Source organism: Neocloeon triangulifer, unplaced genomic scaffold (genome assembly GCF_031216515.1).
Source record: "Neocloeon triangulifer isolate White Clay Creek 2 clone unplaced genomic scaffold, ASM3121651v1 ptg000003l, whole genome shotgun sequence".
Classification (NCBI taxonomy): domain Eukaryota; kingdom Metazoa; phylum Arthropoda; class Insecta; order Ephemeroptera; family Baetidae; genus Neocloeon; species Neocloeon triangulifer.
The window spans coordinates 4,070,998-4,093,911 of record NW_026775546.1 but is presented as its reverse complement, the minus strand read 5'-3'; the positions used below and the strand labels follow the sequence as shown (position 1 = coordinate 4,093,911).

The following is a 22,914-nucleotide window of genomic DNA, read 5'->3' as shown; positions in this document are numbered from 1 at the left end:
ACTTTAATATTTTCATCTAATTTAGCAAACTTTTCAAACTTAAATTAATATTTAAAGGAATATTTTGAATTAATGTTGTAATATAAATTTATTAAGTTACTTTTTCTAGCTAATTATTTATCTCCTTAAATAAACACGTCAGACCAACGGGGCGTGGCCAGCGGCTGTCAGCAGCAAAAATAACAGACATCAGATTTGAGTCGCTTTTTATTTACTGCAATCAAACCTTGCAGTTTTGATTCAATTAGAATGAACTGAGCGGCCTCGAAATGACTGTGTCGAACGCGCACCTTAGCCTGACCAGCTTCCTGCTGTCCGGCTGTCTGAGCCTGCTGGCCGTCGTTTCTCTTTTGATCGACGAAGAGACGGTTGGACTGGTGCGCGAATACACACCTGTGCTTATTCTCGCCAATTACGTTTTGGTCAACCTATACTACAAGCTCTTCTACCAAGGTTACCATTACCAGGTAATGTAACATAATATAAATTTAATTTTTCATTAAAGTTCTTGCTAATTTTTCCAGATTGCCGTGAGAGCAACATTCCTAGGCACAGTTTTCTCGACGGGATGTCTCATCTCCGTTTTCGCTTCCTTGTCCTGGATGCCGCTTGGATTGTAAGTCTCTCTGATTTAAATGAATATTGAGAGTTTAAAGAACATTATTTTGTTATCAGGTACATGATAATCATGGCGATTTTCCACTTTTCCGAATTCCTAGTGACTGCGCTTGTGAACGCCCGGACACTGTCTCTCGACTCGTTTTTGCTCAACCACAGCAAAGAATACGGAATTGCCGCTCTTGCTAGTTGGATTGAGTTTTTCCTCGAAAGGTGGCTCCTCCCTGGTAAGAATCTCATTTTGGTTTAAAATTAATTTTATATAAGTTAATTTCTTGCAGAAATGAAGGAGTTGTGGTTGTTTTTGCTGGTCGGTGTGGTCTTTTGTACTGCTGGAGAAGTACTCAGGAAAGCCGCAATGATGACAGCCAAGACCAACTTTAATCACATTGTGCAGAGTGTCCGGGAAGATGGACACCAGCTAGTCACTCATGGTGTGTACGGATTGTGCAGACACCCAAGCTATGTTGGATGGTTCATCTGGTCAATTGGCACACAGGTAGGAAACCATTTTTTCCTAAATATTATTTTTTTAAATTAATAACAAATTATGAAATTGAAAGTGAGAATTTTTTTAAATTACTTTTCGCTGATTTGAGCAAAATTTTAGTTGGTTCTGCTGAATCCACTTTGCCTCTTGGCATACACAATGGCGTCGTGGAAGTTTTTCCAGACAAGAGTTCTCATTGAAGAGGTGTCACTGCTCAACTTTTTTGGCGACCAATATTACGAATATCAGCAGAAAGTACCGACAGGGCTACCCTTTATAAAGGGTTATATGTAAGAGCATAAACGAATTATCCGATTTTACAAAAAAAAAAATAATGAGCATTTTTTCCATAGACTGATCATTTAAGTAGAAATCTTAAAATAAACTTCATCAGGTTAAATTTTAATTACAAACTTTTTATTTCATTATCGAATTTTTATTGAAAACTGCTCCATGGGGTAACACACATTCCCAAAGAGCTGTTCCTGCCCAGTTCATAAATACAAAAAATACAAAAGTTTGTCTGATTTACTTTTATTAGGCACATGCATGCACTGAAAATATTGCACACTTTAAGTGACTAACCTAGTTTACAAAAAAGTATACTGCATTGTCACATGTAACATGGTTTTGCTGAAATCCCCATATGTTTGGTTTCTTTCTCCTCATTGCACTTCTCTGCCAAAGGCGATTCGTGTATAAAATATATAGATATAGGTACTACAAGACTTGGTTCTTCGATTGAGACCCCCGTAGATCACAGAGAGACATGCTGAATAATTGGCTTTAAAATTGAATGGTTCTAAGACAAGGGTGAATTAGGCAGACGAGGCCAGCTCGGTCACTCCCCCGTTCACTGAAGGCACAGTTTTGCTGCCGGCTTTCTTAATAACATCCTAAAATAGAACGTAAAACTTCAATATAAAATACAAATTTTATCTGATAGGACTGCACACCTTTTTGTTATAAGGCAGAATTCTGGGTGTTTCATTTGTTGGCATCGGAAGGGGACTCGATTCATGATTTTCCAAAGGTCCAAACTTCCAGCCACCCTCTCCGTCGAATTGGAGGATGTGAGTGTGATATTTCCTGTGGAAAAATTAGGCATAAGTTTTAATTGGTTTTTATTAAAAAAAATTTTACCAAAGAGAAGGTCTGTGGGTGATGGTCAGCAGGGTGATTCCTGCATCTTTGGCTGCTTGGTACATGGCACCTTCAACGTCCAGGCTGACGGCACTGGTACATTCATCCAGAAGTGCAAACTGGGGCCTAAATTTTTTTTATTCATTTAATTTTTAATAATAAATATCAAAGATGTCATTTTAAATTTTCTAGTATTCGTCATTTTTTTCTAAAGTAGGAATTAATAATAAAAGATTTTTTAATTCTTACCTGTGGTAGAAAAGTCTGGCCACTCCCATTCTCTGCTTCTCACCTCCAGAGAGCACGTCCTTCCAGTCGGCATCAACGTCCCATCCACCCTCGCGAGTTACAATGTGCCTCAACCGCACAATTGCAAGGATGGCCTCGAGGTCAATGTCGGTCAGACCCTTCCTGGTCATTTCCTCGACTGTGTCAGGGTAGATGACCTGGTCACGCAGGTTACCCAGGGACATGTATGGCCGCTGAGGAATGTAGAACATCGAGCAGTTGGCCGGGCGCATCAATTTACCTTGAATTGATTTTTTTGTTATTATTTTTTCCTGAAATTCAAAAAGTTATTTACCTGCGTAAATAGGCCACAGACCGCTCAGAATGCGGAGCAGGGAGGACTTTCCGCATCCGTTTGGACCGGTAATGAGCAGATGAGTGCCAGGTTCGACGCTCAATGAAAGGCTGCCAACCACTATGTCGCAATTCGGGGTCACAATGGGCACCTCCTCGAGGCGGATTGCGCCGTCTTTGCTCTCCAAAATACGACCTGATTTACATTTTCAATAATTAATTTATTTATTCTATAAAAAATTTAATCTTGAATTTTCTTCAAATTTAAGAATATTTTTTATCTTGCAATACATATAACAATATACCTTTGATAAGGGGTTGGTTAAGGGAGTTGTACTCAACCAAGCAGCTCTGTGAGTTGACGCCTTTGTTAGAGTTTGTAACCACCGTCTTTTGATAATCGCCTCGGCTCACTTCCTCGAACACTTGCAGCATTTCAGCCACTCGAGCTGTGTATCCGGCCAGCTCAACAATTTCCTTGAAGCACACAGATAATTTTTATAAAAAAAGCAACGATTCCGACTTTTGAATTATTGCTTAAAAAATTAAGGCTAAAAAAGAGTAATTAATTAAATTAAATATAAATATCACCAACATATACCAAATTGGTAATGTTATAGTACGCGCGACGTGTTTCCCAAAATCCCTGATTTCAGTTGGCATCACTTGCATTACGTCGCGCGTTTAATAGTGGTTTTACGTCGCGCATACAATAATGGTTTTACGTCGCGCGCTCAATACTGGTGGCGGTGAAATTGTTAAGGAAACCGATTATTCCATCGATACCTCGGCAACATGTATAGCACGCGCGACGCAATTCTTTTCCTACAATCTTAATTAAGGGGACTGCTAGGAAGAATAGGGGCCCTTGGGATGGGTTCAGAATGGGGCAAGACGACCTCTGGAGGGCCGTGCGCACCCTTATAGCAGGCGCGACGTATCACTATGGGACGCGCGACGGTCAAAAAGCGAACTCCGGAGGGCGCTTTTCACCATCGTCAGAGGCGCGACGCATGGCTATAGTACGCGCGACGCACGGTTATAGTACGCGCGACGCACGGGCGGAGCCCCCTCATGAACACAGCCCTTTTGTCCTCGCCCTCCGCACGGCCTTCCCCACGTCCTCGGGCGAGCGCGCCTCCAGCCCGAAGCTCGCAAACCCACAACGGAGTTGCCCACAAAAGGTGTTGTCTGCAAAGGGAGTTGTGGGCACCACACTTTTTGTTTCCTAAGCCCTTTTTGCAGACAATTCCTTTTGTAAGCAACTCCGTTGTGGGTTTGCGAGCTTCGGGCTGGAGGCGCGCTCGCCCGAGAACGTGGTGAAGGCCGGCTCCGGGCAGGACAAAAGGGCGGGGTTCGTGAGGGGGCTCCTGCGGAGCCCCCTCATGAACACAGCCGCCCTTTTGTCCTCGCCCTCCGCACGGCCTTCCCCACGTCCTCGACCTCGCTGCGCCTCCACCCCTCGCTCGCGGCTTCTGCAAAAATTAATCTTGGGGGTGGCCCACCTCCGAGTTGCCGGTTCGTGGGGTGCCCACAACTCCGCCCGCGTGCAACACCTTTCAATTAATTTGCCGCGCGTGTCGCGCCTCCTATAATCGTGCGTCGCGCGTACTATAAGCATGCGTCGCGCGTACTATAAGCATGCGTCGCGTGTACTATAAGCGTGCGTCGCGCGTACTATAACCATGCGTCGCGCCTCTGACGACGGTGAAAAGCGCCCTCCGGAGTTCGCTTTTCGACCGTCGCGCGTCCCATAGTGATACGTCGCGCCTGCTATAAGGGTGCGCACGGCCCTCCAGAGGTCGTCTTGCCCCATTCTGAACCCATCCCAAGGGCCCCTATTCTTCCTAGCAGTCCCCTAAATTGAGATTGTATTAAAAGAATTGCGTCGCGCATGCTATAGAGGTTTCCGTGGTAATCGGGAAATAAAATCGGTTTCCTTAAAAATTACACCGCCACCAGTATTGTACGCGCGACGTAAAACCATTATTGTATGCGCGACGTAAAACCACTATCGAACGCGCGACGTGATACTTTTACATGGGAGCATAAGTGCTGCCAACTTATGAAAAAACACGTCGCGCGTACTATAACATTACCCATAAATTACATATTTTATCTTTTTAATAAATATAACATTTATATAAATTTTTAAACGCGCTTTGTTTTCCTTTTCCTATTTAAATGCAGCAGTAGTTCTAACATAATACAAACAACGCAAGATGCAACCCTATAAATGTTCTCGGTTTCATAACCGCAAACAGACAAAAGAATGACGGCCGTTGTATGAGCTCACCTTGTAGGAGGACATGAGTCGTTCAACTGCGTCGCCGCCAGAGACGAGCAGATTCTTGGCCGTAGTAAAGTACTGGGTCCTATGGCTCACGCTCTCACTGCTCGCGCCAGAACCGATGGCTATAAAGAAATAATTCGAAATTACTTCACCTTTGCAAACAGCAGGTCAATGTACAGACGCAAAGCTAAATTGTTATAAATAGCCGCACTAAAGGTGAAAATTATTTCAAGTCAACCTCACAATCAGAAGAGACCATAAATTTAAATTTACGTTTCAAGTAAAGATTTTTTTTCTTTAGTCAAAAATCACTGACTGTGCATTAACAGTTGCAAAGGTCAAGGTGTTAGTAAAACGCTGAATCAACATTTGAATAACAGCAAAAAGTTGTGAATGGCTCTTTTGTTGATTCAATATTATTATCCCTTTCCATACCTTTCACTCGAGGCCATTTCATTTTTTCTAACACAAAATCTTATATTTTCACAAGGACCCACTAGTCATTATTATTATTTAACGTGTATTTGTGTGTGGGAAGGAATATTATTTTTTTACCTTCGCGGGAACTTGTGAGGATGGGCAGCGAGACCATGACAAGGCCAGTGCCGCTCCAGACGTACTTCATGAGGAACTGTTCGAGCATCACATACCACAGTCGCTGCCGGAAGATCTTGTTCATTTGATAGACGAGCGATCTGTACGCGCGCCGCAAATGATTCAACTCGACCTGAGGGCGCAATTATTGCAATTTGAAAACAATCAAAAAAATTAGCAAACCTTGTGGCCATTGTAGAAGGCGATTTCCTCGGCATTGGTTATCACCCTGGAGTGAATGGACCGCAGGTAGCCTTTTCTGTTGGCCTCCTCGGACACCAGTTGGCCAAAGTGAGGAGAGACCGCCTTCAAAATGTGGCCGGTCACTGTAATAACGGCGCACGCCAAAAGTGGACCTACAGTGGCAAAAAAGAAAAAGGATAAAATGAGACGAGATTTGTTCCGAATAAAATTGCCTTGGACGACGTTGGCACCCATTTGGTGCGTGGACCTGGCCAGAGCTATTGTGACCAGGGCACAGTCAAACAGCGGCTTTGTGATGTGCGAGTAAAGATGAGCCACTGAAGATGTGAAGGCACTGATGTCATCAGTCAAGCAGTGGTCGGCATTCTCTACGCGGCCGTCCAAATTTGAAACTCGGTAATAAGTCTGATCCTGTAAATGTAAAAAGAAAAAAACGATTTTAATTTTTTAGTTTTAATTTGAATAAAACTAAAAATAACAAAATATTTTCTTTGATGATTTTTGTAATTATTTTTCAAAATTTGGAATTATGAGCATCTTTATTTCATTTATTTTAACAAATTTCTAAACTCACTTTGAAATAAAGTCCATAAGCGTGGTCAACGAGACGAGATCGGAATGCGAGTGCGAGTTTGCACTCGAGGTACCTGATTGCACTGTTGATGAAAGTTGCAGGCACGGCCACGGCAAACCATCTGCGGGCCAAAGGTTACCATTAAAGCAATTTCTCATTTTTTCTTTATATAAAGTTTTAATTCTATATTCCTTAATCATGACAGAGACGCGATTTGAATGCGAAAAATTCCATCAATTTTTGTTACGCCATGGAAATCACATTTTATTAGCACGTGGAATTTTTTTCTTATCGTTGGACCGAGATTGGAATTGTTTTGCGGTAGAGATAATTTTGATTCTTTCAAAGTCCTTTACAAATCTGATTGAGGTTGTCTGACCTTGTGCGCAACATACCGATAGCAAAATATATATCTTGAATGGTCGATGACAATGTCAAATCTAATGGCAGGGCATGCAACAAGAAAGCGCGTGAATATTTTTGTGATTGTCTCTTCGCTTTTTTGCAAGGTTGACGTAACAGCAGACGCAGGTCCAAGTCAACAAACAGAAAAAATGATAAATTATTGTGGGTTTAGAAAAGGAGTGCTCAATCATGGTTTCTCAAGCAATTTTTTTTCTCTGCCAAGCAGCACACAATTTTCTCTGTGGTTGGGAATATTCGCAACATCACCGCAATTTAACGAGTATGAAGAGTAATTTCTATTAACTCTCAGTACACTAAAATTATATACCAAACGAGCAAAATAGCAATTATAATCGGAGAGTCGCTTTCTTCGAACGAAAATGATCAGCACATAATTGGTTTTAAAGGGGGTGAAAGAAATGATTAGTAATTCATTTGACCTTGTTTTCACTGAGAAGTGTACAGTTATAAAAGAAATGTACGCGTCTAGTTGAAGACGAAGAAGATCTATCTGTCGAGTAGAAAACATACGGGACTTTTCTTTTATTTGCCTCGGCAAACACTCTCGCTCTCGTCAGTCTCCGTCGTCGATTTATTACTTCTTGATCAAACATAAATGAATCCAATGCATTATTCGGCTGTCAATCGTGACAGCAAATATTGCGTTTTTGACAACAAACAAAAAAGTCAAAGCCATTAAACAAAATATAATATTGTGTGTACAATTTCGTCACATGCTTATTATTCCAAATGTTAAAAGGCACTTGTGACGAAGGGCGATTGCGGAAAAAATGACCCCGGGCATTACTCATAATATAATTTAACAGAATCACGCGGTTACAACGATGAGTGCAGCACACTCTCGCATGTTCTTATTTTGCTTCTGTGGGAACGACAGAAGCTCTGTTTTTATTTTTATATATAGTCGACGCGGAGCAGTGATAAAGGCACTAATTACGAAACTCGTGATGAGCGTCGCAGAAGAACGTTTAAGCAGCTGCCATTAACTCACATTAAAATAATTTTTAGTTTCCTCGACGACAACATGTATAGATTAGGAAGGGCGTTGGAAATATATTCATGTTTAATGTCCAAATAATCACAGGCTGCGAATTTTTTTTACCTGAGGAGCATAAGCATGAAGCTCTGCGCGTCCTTTCGAACGATGTGTTTCACTATGTGGCCCTCGAGGGAGGCTACGTAGATGGACAGGAAGGTTCGGGCGGCGAGGGACAAAGTGTGGACGATCAGAAGTCCACTCTCTTTGCACCATAAGCCAGGGACCATCACACGCAGAAGCTTTTCCAGCTGAAAATTAAAAATAAAAAAAATTAATAAATAAATTTAAATTCTTTTTTTTACAATTGCACCAATGGACAGAATAATGCAATTATATTTATTCATTCCACCATTTTAGTTTAAACTCATTGAGAAATTTCAGTATTCAATTATGCTTTGAAAAATTTTAAATTTTATTAAAAAAAAAAAGTAAATAGTTTTTTTATTTATTTATTGTGATTGAAGTTAATTAATAAAAATTTAGAGCACAATTTGATTTTCTTTTTCAATTAAAACGGTCATATCATAAGAAATATTTTTACTTTGTGTAGTTTTTTATCGATCTAAACACCTTTCTCTACTTTTGTGTACATAACTGTTTTTTAGACCATTATATTATTGACTTTTTTCTGTGACACTAGGAAACGAATAATTTATTTTGTTAAAAGCAATGCGATGATATGATAATCATGCACGCGAGTTCTGAAAAACGCGTGTGTGTGTCTGTGAAAAAGTTGCTAGGTCCACATAAAATATACAGCACGCTGTTTTGACGTCAAGGTTAAGCAGCTGGACTGGCCGCGTATTTAACGTCCTTTATTTTTAGGCCTCTTTTACATTAATACGGTCTGGCTTCCCGGTTTCCCAGGACGCCAAGTTTCTTCCTGATATGCGAGCTTGTTTCGCACAAAACAATTACTCTCAACAAGAAAACTGCTGCTTAACTGAAAAAAATAAAATTAATATTTGAACTTTAATTGCTTTCTTTTCCTGTTTAAAGATATTGATCAAAATTAATTTCCTGCTCCAGAATTTTCTGTCTCAAAAGCAAACCGAACCTTTGCTCAACATTTTAGTTGAAGAGAAAATTTACTTTCAGTGCGATAAAACGAACATCAGCTTGCCAGTAAAACAGGGACAAAAATAGCCCAGAGGCGTGCAAATTAAAAAGCTATACAACGCTACACACAATGTTCAACAGCGGACAGAATCTGTAGCAAAAATTTTACTAAATTTGAAAGGTTTTAATTCCTGTAACTTTTAGTTTTGATCTTCATTTCGGCGACTAGTTATCCCTGACTTTTGAATTTTGTGCATGTTCCATTGTTCATGATGAGAACTGTTTGCAGATTGTGAGAGTTGTTCAAACGAAAAATAGTACAAGCTTTTACTTTCACACTTGACAAGCAAGGTCCAGAAAAGATTTAGGCTTCGGAGGGCTTAATCATTATGCAATGAACACTTTTTGGGTTACCACATTACAAATTATATTGGTCGTGCGTGAAATGAGCAAAGATCCAACCAACGCACGGTTTTTACGAGATGAAAATAGACCTTGAAAGCTGTCAATTTCTTACGCCAACTTTTGACCAAGGGAAAATTTACAAAAGCGTTAGAATCGCTTCCCGATTTGCTGACGTAAATGAGACTTGTGATTGAATTGCACTAAACTTGCACACATTCAAGCTGCAATAAACGCTTTGTCGGCAGTATTTTGTACTCGCCGTTATGTTCTCAGGATAATTGCAATGTTGTCTTGACCGACATGAGAAAGGTTTCACATTTCCTAGCATTCTAATTTGAATTCAATCACGAGAAAAAATTAATTACTCATTGAATTTTTTTTACTTTTCCGTAAAATTTGGTTTGTCATTCAATAAAAAAATGGAAAATTAATTTTTTTTGCAGCAGATTTTATTTCCATTATTATTTGCAAAAGCAATAGATTCTGCCGAGTAATGTCAAAAAATGTTTTTGCCAAAATGATTTGCAGAAATCTGATCTTGAAAATGTAATTCACGGATAAAATTTCTTCTTCAAATTTTTTGAGCAGAAGAAGCAGCAATTAACCTTGAATTTCCCAAAGATTTGCTTCAAATTTTTATTTGCAATGCGAATGATTATTCTCAAGGTCTGCAACTGCGGTTAAAAAGCGGCGTGATTTAATTTTTTCCGTCTGCAAAAAAAGAGTGCAGAGTAACAGCTGCAAATGTTTTGATTATAGCGCTTGAACGCGCTCGTCTTTCTGCACCAGCAGCTTCATTTCTTTCTTATCGTCCTCCACCAGTGGCAGCAGTTATTTGACTTCCTCCTATCTTTGTTTCGTTTGCGTCACTCTTCATTATTAATTCCACACGTTATACTCGCGCATACACAGCGAGGAGGGCCCCTTCGTTGACGGATTAAATTGCACGCCTTTCATCTGTACCACATGATGCACATGATGTGTAAAACAAAAAAGAACTCCATTTGTTTTATAAGATAGTCAAATTAATTCATTACATGCAATTTTGAATAGTTTTCCAACAATTGGTTTCTATTTTGTTGCTAGAATTAATTAATTCATTGTTGACTATGTCAGCCAAGGCTCACTGCGTCATTTATATTTTTTTTTAAATAATTTGTAGTAATGCAGTTTTTTCCTACAAATGATTTTTTTTATTTGAAAAAAAATTTTCCTTCACAATACAATTGTGACAACTGGATAAAAGCAATAATAAAGTGGTTTTCCTGCAACGATATTTTGTTAAAAAAATAATGATTTTAAAATGTGAATTGTTTACTTTCCTCTGGTTTTGACAAGCCTGCGAAAGGAAATCCACTTTTCTTTGAAAGAGCTCCTTTATCTTTATCACACTTTTGGTTTCTGGTTAGCAACAAATATACAAATTTACTGTTTCCTGCTTAGCTAAAAGCCACTATAATAACAACGATAGTTTCTATGCGTTGACACGTTTGAATGTCTTAAAATTTTAAACACTCATTTCGTTCTAGATCACGCTGAACATTATTAAATTTCTTTTCACTTGGAAAAAAAATAGCCACCGGAAATAAAGTAGACGGTCAGCAGTGGAAGACAAAAATAGATTTAATCACGAGAAAATTAGCGGATGTGGCAACGGAGCAAAGGAGTTCAATGGAAAACATTATTTTAATTGAAAAAAAAAATCAAGAAAATTAATTATTCAAATTATTTTCCATGTTTGCAAATATTTTAATTGTAAAATTGTTACACTTAAAAATACGGTCTGATTTATTATTTTCATTTTATAATATCCGTAAATCGAAAGAAAAACACAGAAAGGAGATGCAATTAATTGAAAAATTCTTTAAATAATACAAAAAAAATACTTCAAATTTAAACGAAGGATAAATTTTATAATTCAGATAATTGAACATTTATTTTTAAACGTTTTTTGTGTTATTAAAAATTAAATTTCATAAATTGAAATCTGTAGTTTAATTTTTGAAAAATTTAAAATACCACACTGTTTTCATAATTTTTCATTGGATATTTCTTTTATTATTTAAATTGGATTTTATATTTTTTTTCAATTGAAAAAACAAACTCGACAACTTGTCCCTCCGTTTGAAATGCGCATCACACGCATGTATGATTATCACGTTCATTATATTCAAGCCAAGTTCGTTCACCTGCAAAAGGAACTCCTTGTTGACCCGGTGCAGTTTGTTGATTTCGCCGTGGCTGCGGCGCTTGCTGGGCACGGGCAGGTTGTTGTTTTCCGCCGGCTCCTCATCCTTCTGCAACCAGCGCTTCACGTGCGGGTAGGACACTTTGGCCGCATAGGCGGCCACCGCAACTACGGCCACGCCGCGGCCGACGGCCTCCCGCGGCACGTTGTACTTGTGCAGCGTGTCGTCCCACATCTTGGACACCACCCCCGGCATCGTGCGGCTTTTTCAGAACTTTTCCTTTTTTTCGAACACACTAACTTTTTTCGGCTAGTTCTAGGACATGGTCGTGGCCGCCTGCTCGGAGCACTTTTTAAGTCACTCACACTCACGCTCGATCTCTCACACCGACTGACTCACACTGGCGGCACTGGCGCGAGGAGAGCGGCGGCGTGTTGGTCAGGTGGTCCCTCGCGAGCCGCGGAAAGGGAACCCGCGGAGGGGCCCTCGCGGCGACCGACGCAGCCGCGCAAAACCATGATCCAGCCTCGTATTGAAATTCACCGACGGATATAGATCGATGTGTGAAAAAAAAAACATACGCAGGCGGTCCTTAAATAAGGAGTTTTTACAGTTTGAGTTTGAATGCTGCTCTCGTTCTTGTCAAAGACGAGATAGAAAACTTCGTCATAAAAGTAGTGATGCTTGTATTATATTCGCGACACATATAAAGACGTGGGAAAGTTGATCTTGCTCGGATCAAGCTACACGTCACTTTATAATCATTTCCTTAAAAATTTATAATTTCAAATTAAATAAGATAGAATAGGAGGGGATAATTTCAAATTATGAATTTTTAATCTTGAAATTTTATGAAAAATTAAATGCATACCGATTATCTATTTATTTCCGTTCTCATTACAATATTTGTTATCAATAATTTAAACGAAATTAGTAATTCAAAATGAAAAAAATTATCAAAGAATTATAGTTAATATAATTAATAATTTATTTTTTGTCACTTAGCGCCTTTTCAAGACTAAATCCTTATTGTATTTATACCGCAGATATAAATGAAAAAACAACAACTCCTCCACTTTTCCTTTGTGAAATTTTTTGCTTTAGTTGTCATGTACAGCGAGATTTCGCTTCTTGATAAACTCATGCTAATTTGAGTGAATTTTTAATGCGTTATTTGCGCAAAGATTTTTTTACCTTTTTTAGAAGTTTATAAAATATGCAATATATATTTTTTTTCAATCAAAGCATGTACTAATAAAGGAAAAAATTATAGCAAGTGTTCAATTATTTTTAAAAATTCTGTTTGTCAGGTCTGACTTTTTAAATTTAATTAACATCAGTATCGACTAATTTTTTAAACGACGCAGATCTAAATGGATATTTGAAAATTTAAATTATGCATTCTTATTTGTTTGAATTAAAAAAACGACCTCTATGCAGAGCTGAATTTTTTTATTATTTTGGTCAGCTTTGTAAAAACGAATTGTTTCTTGATTATTTTAATATTTATTAATATTAATCCTAAATCACGAATTAAAATTTGATTGAAAATTATAACATTAATACCACGCACTCTCACATAATTAAAAATGACAAAAATTGAATTTAATAATACAATATAACCGCCGATTTTGTGATAAAATTTCAGGAGAATTTGTTTATGCAGTTAACGGGAGGTTCAAAGTTTCGCCTTTGTTTTCAGGCAAACATTAAATTCCAGCTATCTTATCCCTCCTGATTGAGTTTGGAAATAGCCTTATCTCACTCTTGCTGACTGACCTTCGTCACTTTTTCTTATCGATTTTGCGATTGTGCAGCTCGATAAAGCACGCGTTTCATACTCCGCTTTACTTTTCTGCTGACAGGCGCAAAAACGTCGCTAGTGAAATCAGCTTTGCGCATAATATTGTATTTATGTACTTCGATGATATTAAAAATCATTAATTATTATTAATTGAAGATTATTTCAGAATCTTTTTAATTTAAGGGGAAACAAATGTTCTAATTTATAATGGTTTGAGGTCTTTTTATTGCCAATTTGTTGTGTTCTTTTAAGCAGTGAATATTTAAATAAAACCTCCACTTTCAATTTCAAAAGATTTTGTTCCAGAAATTTCGCGAACACAGCGCCCACACATGTTCACGGGAGAAAGCGATTGGCGATTTATATTATTATTAAACAGCGACCAACTCGTTTGCGAGATCTCGCAAGGGCCGCCGGCGAAGAACTAAAAATGCGAGAGGCTTTTGATCAGCAGACATCCGCGGCTTCGCTGGCACAATTATTTTGCTTTTTTATAAACGTATAGCAGTGGCTTTTAAAAGTTCTTTATTAAACGTGTGAGAGCTTTAACAATGAAAATAATAAATAGTAAAATTTTTTTAAAGGCGCAAAAGATAATTAAAAAAATATTTATTTCCAAGTTGATATATGTTTAGATTTTTGATTAGCTTCTGTTCTGTTGAAAAAATATAAAAAATTAATAGTCAATTTCGTTCGGTCTTCTTAAAACTTGTAGGATTTGTTGCAATTATTAAGCACGTAGTTGTAATTTTGGGTTATTAGCATGATTTCGTCTCACGCCCTCTATTTATCTTCGCGCCTCAAGCGCACCTTAGCTATCAATATAATAATTTGGCTCTGTCTCGAATCTGACTTCCTAGAAAATCGATGTTAATTAGGACTGCGAAAACAGCCAAACATCGCATTATCCAAATCTAAAATCACTTGCTGCGGCGCCGGCGACTTGCTGTCCTTGCCAAACTTTCAAGACACTGCAAAAAAAATACAATGCATAATTTACGTTGTTCTTAATGAATTACGCTTCAATAATTATATAGTAGCGCACTTATGAAGTCATCAAAATGAACCTTGAAAAGTCAATAAATTTTAAACAGCTTAATTTTGATTGTAAGGGAGAAAAAAATTTAAAATATTATTTTTTTATAAAAAAAAATTAATTTCAAAGAAGAATGAGGCATCAAAAAATATTTTAATAAATATGAAGGATCCAGAAAAATAAAAATATGTGCACTTTCAATTTGCCATTTACAACTCACTTTAGTGTCCGAATGCCATTTTCAAAATTATAGTCGATTATAGTATTATTTTAAAATAGTTCTCAAAAGTCCAGACGCTTTTCAGAGAAATGTGCAATTATTCGCAAATTACTCTTCCGCGTCTGAGCTTAAAAAATTATATAATTGCAAGTGAAATTAGTCGAATGAGTCTCCTAGTTGGTTGAGTTCCCATTTTCCCCGGACACTTTTCTCAGATCGCGTTACGCTCATTCTACGGTCTCAAGGTCCCGACCTGGTCAACACTCTTTTTTCCGCAGTCGGTGTCAACGGGAGAGAAAGTTGCAAGAGCATCGAGTATACATAAAATAAATAAATGCACTTGAATTGCGCTAATGTGGCGCCGAAGAAAAAGTGTGTGCATTTTACGAAAAATCCCCTCAAGCGAAACGTGCAGGTTATGCAACTGGCCGCGCATAGACTTCAGACGTGACCAACTCTGCTATTATTACACACACCGTTGAAGACCGGTGGTGCATGGATTGTTGACGGGAAAAAAATCTGTTCGGCATTAATATAAGTGACGGCGGTTCTCACTCGGCTGCAGCGAAATAAGTAGGACGGGGATACGTAATAGTGACAGTGCAATGTGCATCTCTCAACAACTGCAATAAACCTAATCGCGAGTGATGCGAAGCAATGAAAAATAGCACGCTATAGGATTTGATTGGCCAATTTCCTTTAAAGTTTCCCAAACAAAAGCCAAGGCATGAAATTTGTTATTTAAATATTTTTCAATATAACTATATAATAAATTAAATCTGATTAATTAATTCTCATATTTTCTATAAAAATTTTATAGATTGGGGAAATTGATGGAAATATATTGAACAATTTTGAGAAGTATTTTAGTAATTTTTTGTTTAAACAGTGTTTAAAAAAGCATCAGCTCAGAGATATTCCATAAAATTAATTTTTTGTAGGTATACAGATATCGAAAATATTTAAAGTGAAATTAAAATCAATAAATCTTTACCTTTTCCTTTTTTTTTAGAAACAAGTTTATATAATTATTAACAACTCCTCCAATACTCTTCAAAATTTTGCATGTATTATTTAATTCAATCATCAACTATAAAGCAGTAATTTTTTTTATCTGATAAATCAGATGAAATTTTATTCAAATGCTAGAATCCATTAAGGAAGTAGAATTTCGTCGCTGGGATTTTTGATCATTGGTGCTCTTGTATGCCCATGAAAATCAACGGCGCTCAAGGTCCGCGCATTTCACAACTTGTAATCAACGGAACGGAGTGATATTGAGAATTTCAATATAGGCACTCGCGTAATTATCAATACCATCCTTCAAACGTAATTATATATGGTGACGAGTCGTTGATGAAAACCATGTGCATCTCGCGAAACAATAGAAATACGAACGCACATAAAAAAGCAATATGAAGTTAAAGGGGACGCGTTAAGGGCGTCAGCCTCAAGGTGTGCAGATGTGCAAAGAAAGAATCAAAGTGCAAAATCCACGTTGCTTAAGCACGTGCTCTCTTAATTATCTCTTGCGTTTGAATATAATTTTATTTTTAAGCTTTTGAAAAAAATCCCGATGTAGTCTCAAATGCACAGCTGGATTTTGTTTAAAGTTGTCCTCTTGAAAATTGAAAAAAAAATTAAGGCGCACTTTACAGACGTCATCATAAGAGTTGCGACTCGCACCAAAATTGAAGATGCTGACCTCATGCAATTAACATAATGCAACTCATTCCCTTGATCTTTCAAGAAAAAGAATGAAAAAAAATACATTCCGAAATTTTCTCTTCAATTTTTATTAAATAGAATTATTAAAATTCCATTGTCTTCATTTTTGGGGAAATTTTGAAGACTTCATTTGAATTTTTTTTGAGCTTGGTATTTGGCTGAATTTGAAAGTTCCGCTAATTCAGGTCGATAAATGTAATTAGTGGCCAACTTGACAAAAGCTGCTGCTGATATGCACATGGGCCAAATTTCTCTCCGCAAGAACCTTTACAACGGCGTTTCTTTTCAGAGCATTGTGTGTCTCTGTTTGATATTTCATGTCACGATTGCGGAGTCATCCAAAACACAATTGTTGTCCTTTCTATAGAGGCACCGCGATGTTTTTTTTTTTTACTCTGTCACGCTGTTTCATTAACCAATCTGTTTTGTGCTCTGCGATATGAAAGAAATCGCACGTGTATTTTTGCAATAAAAAATAATTTCACGTTGAAAAAGAATAACATAAAAAAAGTTTAAAACAAAGTCGTGTATTAGGTTATAATTTAGTAAAATTTTAATTAATAAACAAAATCAGATTAATGAGGAATATCAGGATGCAGTTATCATTAAAATTTCTACCTTGTTATCTTTAAAAATGCACTTGTACTTTGAATGTTTCAGAAGTTCAATTTAACCTCGTTCACATCCTTGAGGTCTTCCCTAAATAAGATAAACGACCCCAAACCGATAGATTGTTTTTGCATTCAAGGCGGTCGCCCTTACTCGATCTTTGCTCGTATTGGACGCAATCACTGTTCAACAAGTTATGTATTTCTTAAGCAAGAAGTGCAATGTGCAATAATTACCAACTGAGATTGAACACACACCTTGCTATCGCAGCGCGCAGTCTACTTGCATCAATCAGCTGAATTAACCAATTAAATGAACACAAGGGGTTACTTCTTTGATTTACGTCAAAATAAGGCTAGTTGAAATAGACTAAGGATATTATAGTTTATAGAATTAACCAAATTAATATTTAAACAGGACTAAAAATCTTCATTATTTAAAAACAAATTTAATATTTGTTTTCGAATAAAATATGTGCAAGAATATATTAACATTTTGCTGCATTTATGCCTTGTTCATTCATCTCATTATAATTTTATAATATTTGTGTTTTATTAAATTCACTAGCTTTAATATAATCTAATAACTTCAGCTGTTAAAAAAAAACTTTTTCACCTTTTGCAGTGATTTAGGGGCATATTTTCATAAATTTATGATACGAAAGTATCACTGAAATATTGTAATGAAAACTTCTCGTTTTTAATGACTCTTTATTGACACAGTGAAATTAAAGTCTACAACAATGAGAGCAATGAGAAAAAAAATTTCCAGTAAACCCAAAAGTTATATTCTATTGTTGTAAGAATTTGATTGCTTTGAATATTATTCCAATATCTATAAACTATGCCAAGAAGTCCCTAAAATACATCAGTAGCAAGCATTGCGCGCTTCATTCCCTGTTTCGCGCGCTCACCCCCTCCACGTGGCCTTCGTCGGTATCAGCCAATAGCGTATCGGTATTGTTCGGCTTCTCTCGGCGATCGTCGTTCATATCCGCGAACACCGTAATGGCGGCCTAGATTTCTGAGTAGGTTGGAATTGTGTTGGATTTGCTGGCGTTGGACCTCTTCCGTGCCGACCGGCCGCCGGATTTGAGCCCAAACGTTCGTCAACAGTCAAGCACACCCTCAGGAAGACCAAAGGGAGCCGCCGCGGCCGATTGTGAGACCGAAACGTCGGCAAATCGCCGTCCCTTCAAAATGGCTGCAGAGCGACGATCCAACTTGGCTCCATGCAGGTACGGAATTTGGCACTGGCATTGCGCAAATTCAACAAATTATTTTGTAAATTGTAGAAAATTTGAATCCTGAATTAACTCATCAAGTTTTTAGCCGGAATCGTGCTTCGAAATAAAATCCGGATTCTCAAATTTGGGGAAATAAACTCCAGTGTCCAATTTGACTTTCATGCTGACTCGTCTGTTTTTGCGTGTTTGGACAGGTTCTTCTCCAACAACGGCTCATGCCGTCAGGGCGACGACTGCCCGTACCCTCACGTGGCCAGACAGAGCCCCGTGGCGTGCCGATTTTTTCTCGAGGGACGCTGCATGTTCGGCCGACAGTGCAGGTTTGGAACATTTGAATAAACTAAAGGACACTTTTTGTCTTGCTTTTTATTTGCATAAATTTCCATGACATTTCAAATATATCTCACCTGATTGCTTTTTCAGAAATATACATTCAAGTGGCCCAAGGAACGAGGACGATGACGACGACGATTCTCTGGGGGCAGCGTCGATTGCCCGCCAGCAGCAAGTAGGCCGTCGAAATCAGGAAAACAACCGTGGCCGCTTGGCCGCCTCGTCCAGTTCCTCTTCCAGCAGCAATGCAGATTCCAGACGCTTACCACTGACTGAAAACCACCGAAAGCTTAAGTGAGAGGAGATTACAAGATTTTATTTATTTTGATTTTGAAAAGTCATGGTCATTCAATAATTATGTTTAAATTATTTCATTGCTCTCTCTCTATTTTTTTTTTTTTACTGTTTTTGCATTTTTACACTCTTTTAATGAAAATTTTTTACAAACATACCCTTTTTCTTGATAAATTACTTAACGTTAATCAAATCAAATTTATTCTAGTTATATTTGTTGTAAATTGACAGTTTGGTCAATTGCTTAAAATTATTTTAACAAATTTTTATATTTAACTATGAAATATTTTTATCCTTCAAATGTATTCCACTTACAGCTAATTTAAATTTTCAGCTTCAAACCAAACAACCGAAAAGGTCGAGGTCAGGAAAACAAGGCTTCGGGCAGCTCCATTTCGCCAACGCACTGGGCGGCGGCGCCAGAATTTGTGCCAAAGGGTAATCAACCTCCAAGAACTCCAGTGTCGTACGCTGACGCCCTCAACGTCAAGCGAACCAAGGCACCTGAAACTGCCGCTCTTTGCGTCATCCATGAAGACTGTCTTATATGCCCTGATGGTCAAAACTGCATATACGTGCACGGAGAGTTCTGCGAGCTGTGCTGCAAATTCAGCCTTCACCCATTCAATGAAGAACAGAGAAAAAAGCACAACTCGGTAAAGATGGCAAAACCTTTTTGGATTTTTTTTCTTCAAAGATTGTTTAATTTATTGTCTTGAATTTATCTTTACAAATTCTCACACTGGAACTATTCTTAATCCTTTTTTAAAATCTTTACTTTTACTTTTCCTACATCAATGAAATTATATAACTCAATAATTTTTAATTATATTTATTATAATATATCAAATCAATGTTTAGGAGTGCATCAAACAGCACGAGAAAGACATGGAGTTGTCTTTTGCTGTGGCTCGCTCCAAAGACAAGATGTGCGGCATTTGCTTTGAAACGATCGTTGAGAAGACACCACGAGAGCAGCGCTTCGGCATTTTGCCCAACTGCAACCACTGCTTCTGCCTTAGCTGCATTCGTACCTGGAGACAAGCGAAGAATTTCGAAAACAACATTACCAGGTAATGAGCCTGAAAACATTATTTGGTTGTTTTATGCAATTTCATTCTTTCCAGGGGGTGCCCCGAATGCCGAACCGCGTCCGACTTTGTGTGCCCTAGTATTTACTGGGTCGAGACCAAAGAAGAGAAGGACAAGCTCATTGACGACTACAAACATGCCATGCGGTGAGGCTCCTGTCAAAATTTTTGTAAAATTTGACTAATCTTTTAATATATTCAGCTCCAAGGACTGCAAATATTTCAAGCGTGGCGAAGGCAAGTGTCCTTTTGGCAACAAATGCTTCTACCAGCACAACCTTCCCAATGGAACTCATGTCGACGTTGGGCCTCCGCCTAGAGCTAGAAGGCGCAATGGTGGAGACGGAGAGATGGATTTCATGCAGGTAAACAACGTTCGAAGTCAAATATCCTCTCAAATTTCATCTTTGATTAAAAAAAGCAAATAACATATTTAAACCTTTTTTTTTTTTAAATTTTTGCAGCACATAATTCTGTGGGACTTCTTGGAGGAGCAAGACACACACTTCTTCTACCTTGATGACTACGACTTGGATGACTCGATCATGACCGACTCAGAGATCTCTGACTCGGACTACGAGTACTTCTTCTAAGCGCCCCCGTCGCTTGTGATTATCGTTCCGTACATGAGGAAAATATGTCTGTGATTGTCCCAGCTGGCGGCCTCGCAAGGGGGCGGCCACCGACGTGTTTAATTCTTTGCTGTTTGTGATAGAGCCCTGATCCGAGAAGAGGGCCACTCTCGATTGCAACGATTTCCACTTCCTTTTTCGCCTTGTTTGTATATTCTTACCATAGTTTTTCTGCTGAAGAGACGGAAAACTATGACGTGACCCCGTACATTCTGCTTCAATTCAACACGCACTGAGCCGGAACCAAGGGTCCGCCTGCTTAAAAAAAGTGACACGCTTGTGCACATTCAAAATCCATGCAATAATTTTTGACAACTGCTCTGGCATCCAGCTTGAAAGTCTACCTCACCCCTGTTGGCTCCAACAGTCAAAGCCATCGGAATCAAAAGTCAAAACATGAAAGCTTGCCGGTTTTTACAAATTAAAAAGAAGAATGATTGCTGGATTGCTTGGAGTCAAACATTTTGGCTCAGAATGTGTCTGGAAAATTTACGAATCTCAGCGTGTTACCCTCACAAATGAATCTAGTGTGTAAAGGCGCAACAAAAATGTTTGAACCTTGAATCCGCTTAGAGGCCTTATCGGTGTGTCCTTTGTTGCTGCTGAGCAGATGATTTGATGTGATTTGACGACGGGCTGGTATGTTGCATCCTCCTCAGCACCGTCTTTTAAAAACAGCGCGCTGCTTTTTGATAAATTTAAATATAAACCTAAAAAAGATGAAACATGCACACGGATGAAAAAAAAACTATACTGCCCACTAATAGCTTTCCATTTGGCGTGAGATACATAAATTATTAACCGATAAATATGGATTTTCTAGCGGCTAAAAAATTTTGGAAAATAATACACAGTGAGTAGCAAGCATTGAAAATCCTTTGATTTATGTAAGTGTTCAATATAAGTGCCTCGACATAATGTTATAAAATTAATTATATATCTCACCCTTCTATCGAGTAATGATTATATAACAATACATGATAATTATTATTATACCTACTGATATATATTGCAGATGATATTTAAATGTAAGAGCCACCAATCAGCCCCCAATGGAATATTTACAACCCTGATGGAAAGGAAGTAGTGGAATTGGTACAACAATTATTATTACTAATAATCTTCACTCTCTCGTTCCACTCGCGCGCATACATATGAATGTATTACTGTATTTATAGACTGATTATACTTTGTCTGCATAACCGAGCACACTTTGGCTCCCGTCTCTGTCTGGGAAGCACCCTTTCTTAAATTATTATATTCCATTCAAAAGGCTCAAACACACTTCTCTGGCCTGCTTCGTTCAAATTTTTGAGTCCGACGAGACAGACCGGTTTTTAAACAAATACTTAAAAACACTCTCCTTGTGTCATTCAATTTTAAATGTCAAAAGGTGCATGAATTTTTCAGTGGTGTCGTCAACAGAATTAATTAACTTACAAAAATTGTTCGATGTTACTTTTGACGTTCGCCACAAAATCGATTCTGTTTCTCTTGATGTTTACATACCCTGGGTGTGCTTGGATTCAACTTTCCTACTCGATATGTTTTTTAATGGAATTCATTATTAGTGAAATGCATAAATCAATTAATTAATTATATGTCAATATTTCCCGAGAGTAAAAAATAACAAGGATTTTTTGATGTGCTGTGCTTATATAGTGAAAGAATCGGGAGAATTTTGTTGCCCGAGAGAACGGGTTGAAACTTTGGGTGTCACTATTATTCAACAAAACCATTTTTAGCAGTCCGCAAATCACACGTATCCAGATATAATTATAAAGGTTTTGCGAGTAATTTTAATTAATCTTGCGCTTTTTGCATTGAGAAGAGAAATCCAAATCTTTAATTGCAGGAGTACTTTTAACTGATGAATCCTAACCAATCTAAAAGTATAATTCAACCTCTAAAAGTAATTTACAAGCTAAAGTGGTTTAATCATCTAAAGTTAAATGGAGTCTTTATACATAATCATTGGGCCTTGTGGTCTCGTCTGCGGAGACCATCAGTGAGGCCCAATCCTCTCAATAATAATTATACGGTTATCAATGGAGCTGTACCGGATTTTGCTTATAATGTGCAGTACACACTCTCAGACTTAATGGAATATGATTATATTTCAAGCATAAAATTATGTACTATAATTATATAATGCCATATTATGGTTTTTGATTTCATTAAAAATACTACTATGTAGGAAAAAAATTCAATCGTTTTATTTTTGAAATTATCAAAAAACTATGTCGTATGCACTTGCAGAGCAACTTTTAAGCCAATTTGAATTTTCGGAATTTTCATTTTGGTC

At 37.8% G+C, this 22,914-nt stretch overlaps 3 protein-coding genes across 3 annotated transcripts; 2 read left to right on the top strand and 1 right to left on the bottom strand.

Moving 5' to 3' along the window:
- Positions 1–151: 151 nt before the first annotated feature.
- On the top strand, positions 152–1,521 carry LOC132205563 (protein-S-isoprenylcysteine O-methyltransferase). The gene is made up of 5 exons (XM_059634658.1): positions 152–467; positions 525–616; positions 676–845; positions 900–1,117; positions 1,229–1,521. Exons 1-5 carry the CDS (start codon positions 270–272, stop codon positions 1,400–1,402), a joined length of 852 nt encoding a protein of 283 aa, XP_059490641.1. The 5' UTR covers positions 152–269; the 3' UTR covers positions 1,403–1,521.
- Positions 1,506–12,017, bottom strand: LOC132205561 (ATP-binding cassette sub-family D member 1). The gene is made up of 13 exons (XM_059634656.1): positions 11,617–12,017; positions 8,027–8,211; positions 6,499–6,619; positions 6,137–6,335; positions 5,904–6,076; positions 5,682–5,853; positions 5,130–5,248; positions 3,139–3,310; positions 2,835–3,029; positions 2,501–2,780; positions 2,252–2,377; positions 2,065–2,197; positions 1,506–2,004 (listed from the first exon to the last, which is right to left on the bottom strand). Exons 1-13 carry the CDS (start codon positions 11,869–11,871, stop codon positions 1,927–1,929), a joined length of 2,208 nt encoding a protein of 735 aa, XP_059490639.1. The 5' UTR covers positions 11,872–12,017; the 3' UTR covers positions 1,506–1,926.
- A 5,980-nt stretch (positions 12,018–17,997) lies between these two features.
- LOC132192707 (probable E3 ubiquitin-protein ligase makorin-1) lies at positions 17,998–22,814 on the top strand. Its single transcript, XM_059612791.1, has 8 exons — positions 17,998–18,250; positions 18,454–18,579; positions 18,683–18,886; positions 19,221–19,542; positions 19,748–19,959; positions 20,014–20,124; positions 20,180–20,342; positions 20,442–22,814. The coding sequence occupies exons 1-8, from the start codon at positions 18,213–18,215 to the stop codon at positions 20,568–20,570; spliced, it is 1,305 nt and encodes a 434-aa protein (XP_059468774.1). The 5' UTR covers positions 17,998–18,212; the 3' UTR covers positions 20,571–22,814.
- Positions 22,815–22,914: the final 100 nt, after the last annotated feature.

Excerpts from the sequence above, each read along its gene's own strand:
- LOC132205563 (XM_059634658.1), top strand. The coding sequence starts at position 270 with ATGACTGTGTCGAACGCGCACCTTAGCCTGACCAGCTTCCTGCTGTCC. Across the intron at positions 617-675 it reads TCCTGGATGCCGCTTGGATT|GTACATGATAATCATGGCGA; the intron begins GTAAGTCTCTCT and ends TTTTGTTATCAG. Across the intron at positions 846-899 it reads CGAAAGGTGGCTCCTCCCTG|AAATGAAGGAGTTGTGGTTG; the intron begins GTAAGAATCTCA and ends AATTTCTTGCAG.
- LOC132205561 (XM_059634656.1), bottom strand. The coding sequence starts at position 11,871 with ATGCCGGGGGTGGTGTCCAAGATGTGGGACGACACGCTGCACAAGTAC. Across the intron at positions 6,336-6,498 it reads CTTATGGACTTTATTTCAAA|GATCAGACTTATTACCGAGT; the intron begins GTGAGTTTAGAA and ends TTACATTTACAG. Across the intron at positions 2,781-2,834 it reads TCTGTGGCCTATTTACGCAG|GTAAATTGATGCGCCCGGCC; the intron begins GTAAATAACTTT and ends AATCAATTCAAG.
- LOC132192707 (XM_059612791.1), top strand. The coding sequence starts at position 18,213 with ATGGCTGCAGAGCGACGATCCAACTTGGCTCCATGCAG. Across the intron at positions 19,543-19,747 it reads AGAGAAAAAAGCACAACTCG|GAGTGCATCAAACAGCACGA; the intron begins GTAAAGATGGCA and ends ATCAATGTTTAG. Across the intron at positions 20,125-20,179 it reads GACTACAAACATGCCATGCG|CTCCAAGGACTGCAAATATT; the intron begins GTGAGGCTCCTG and ends TAATATATTCAG.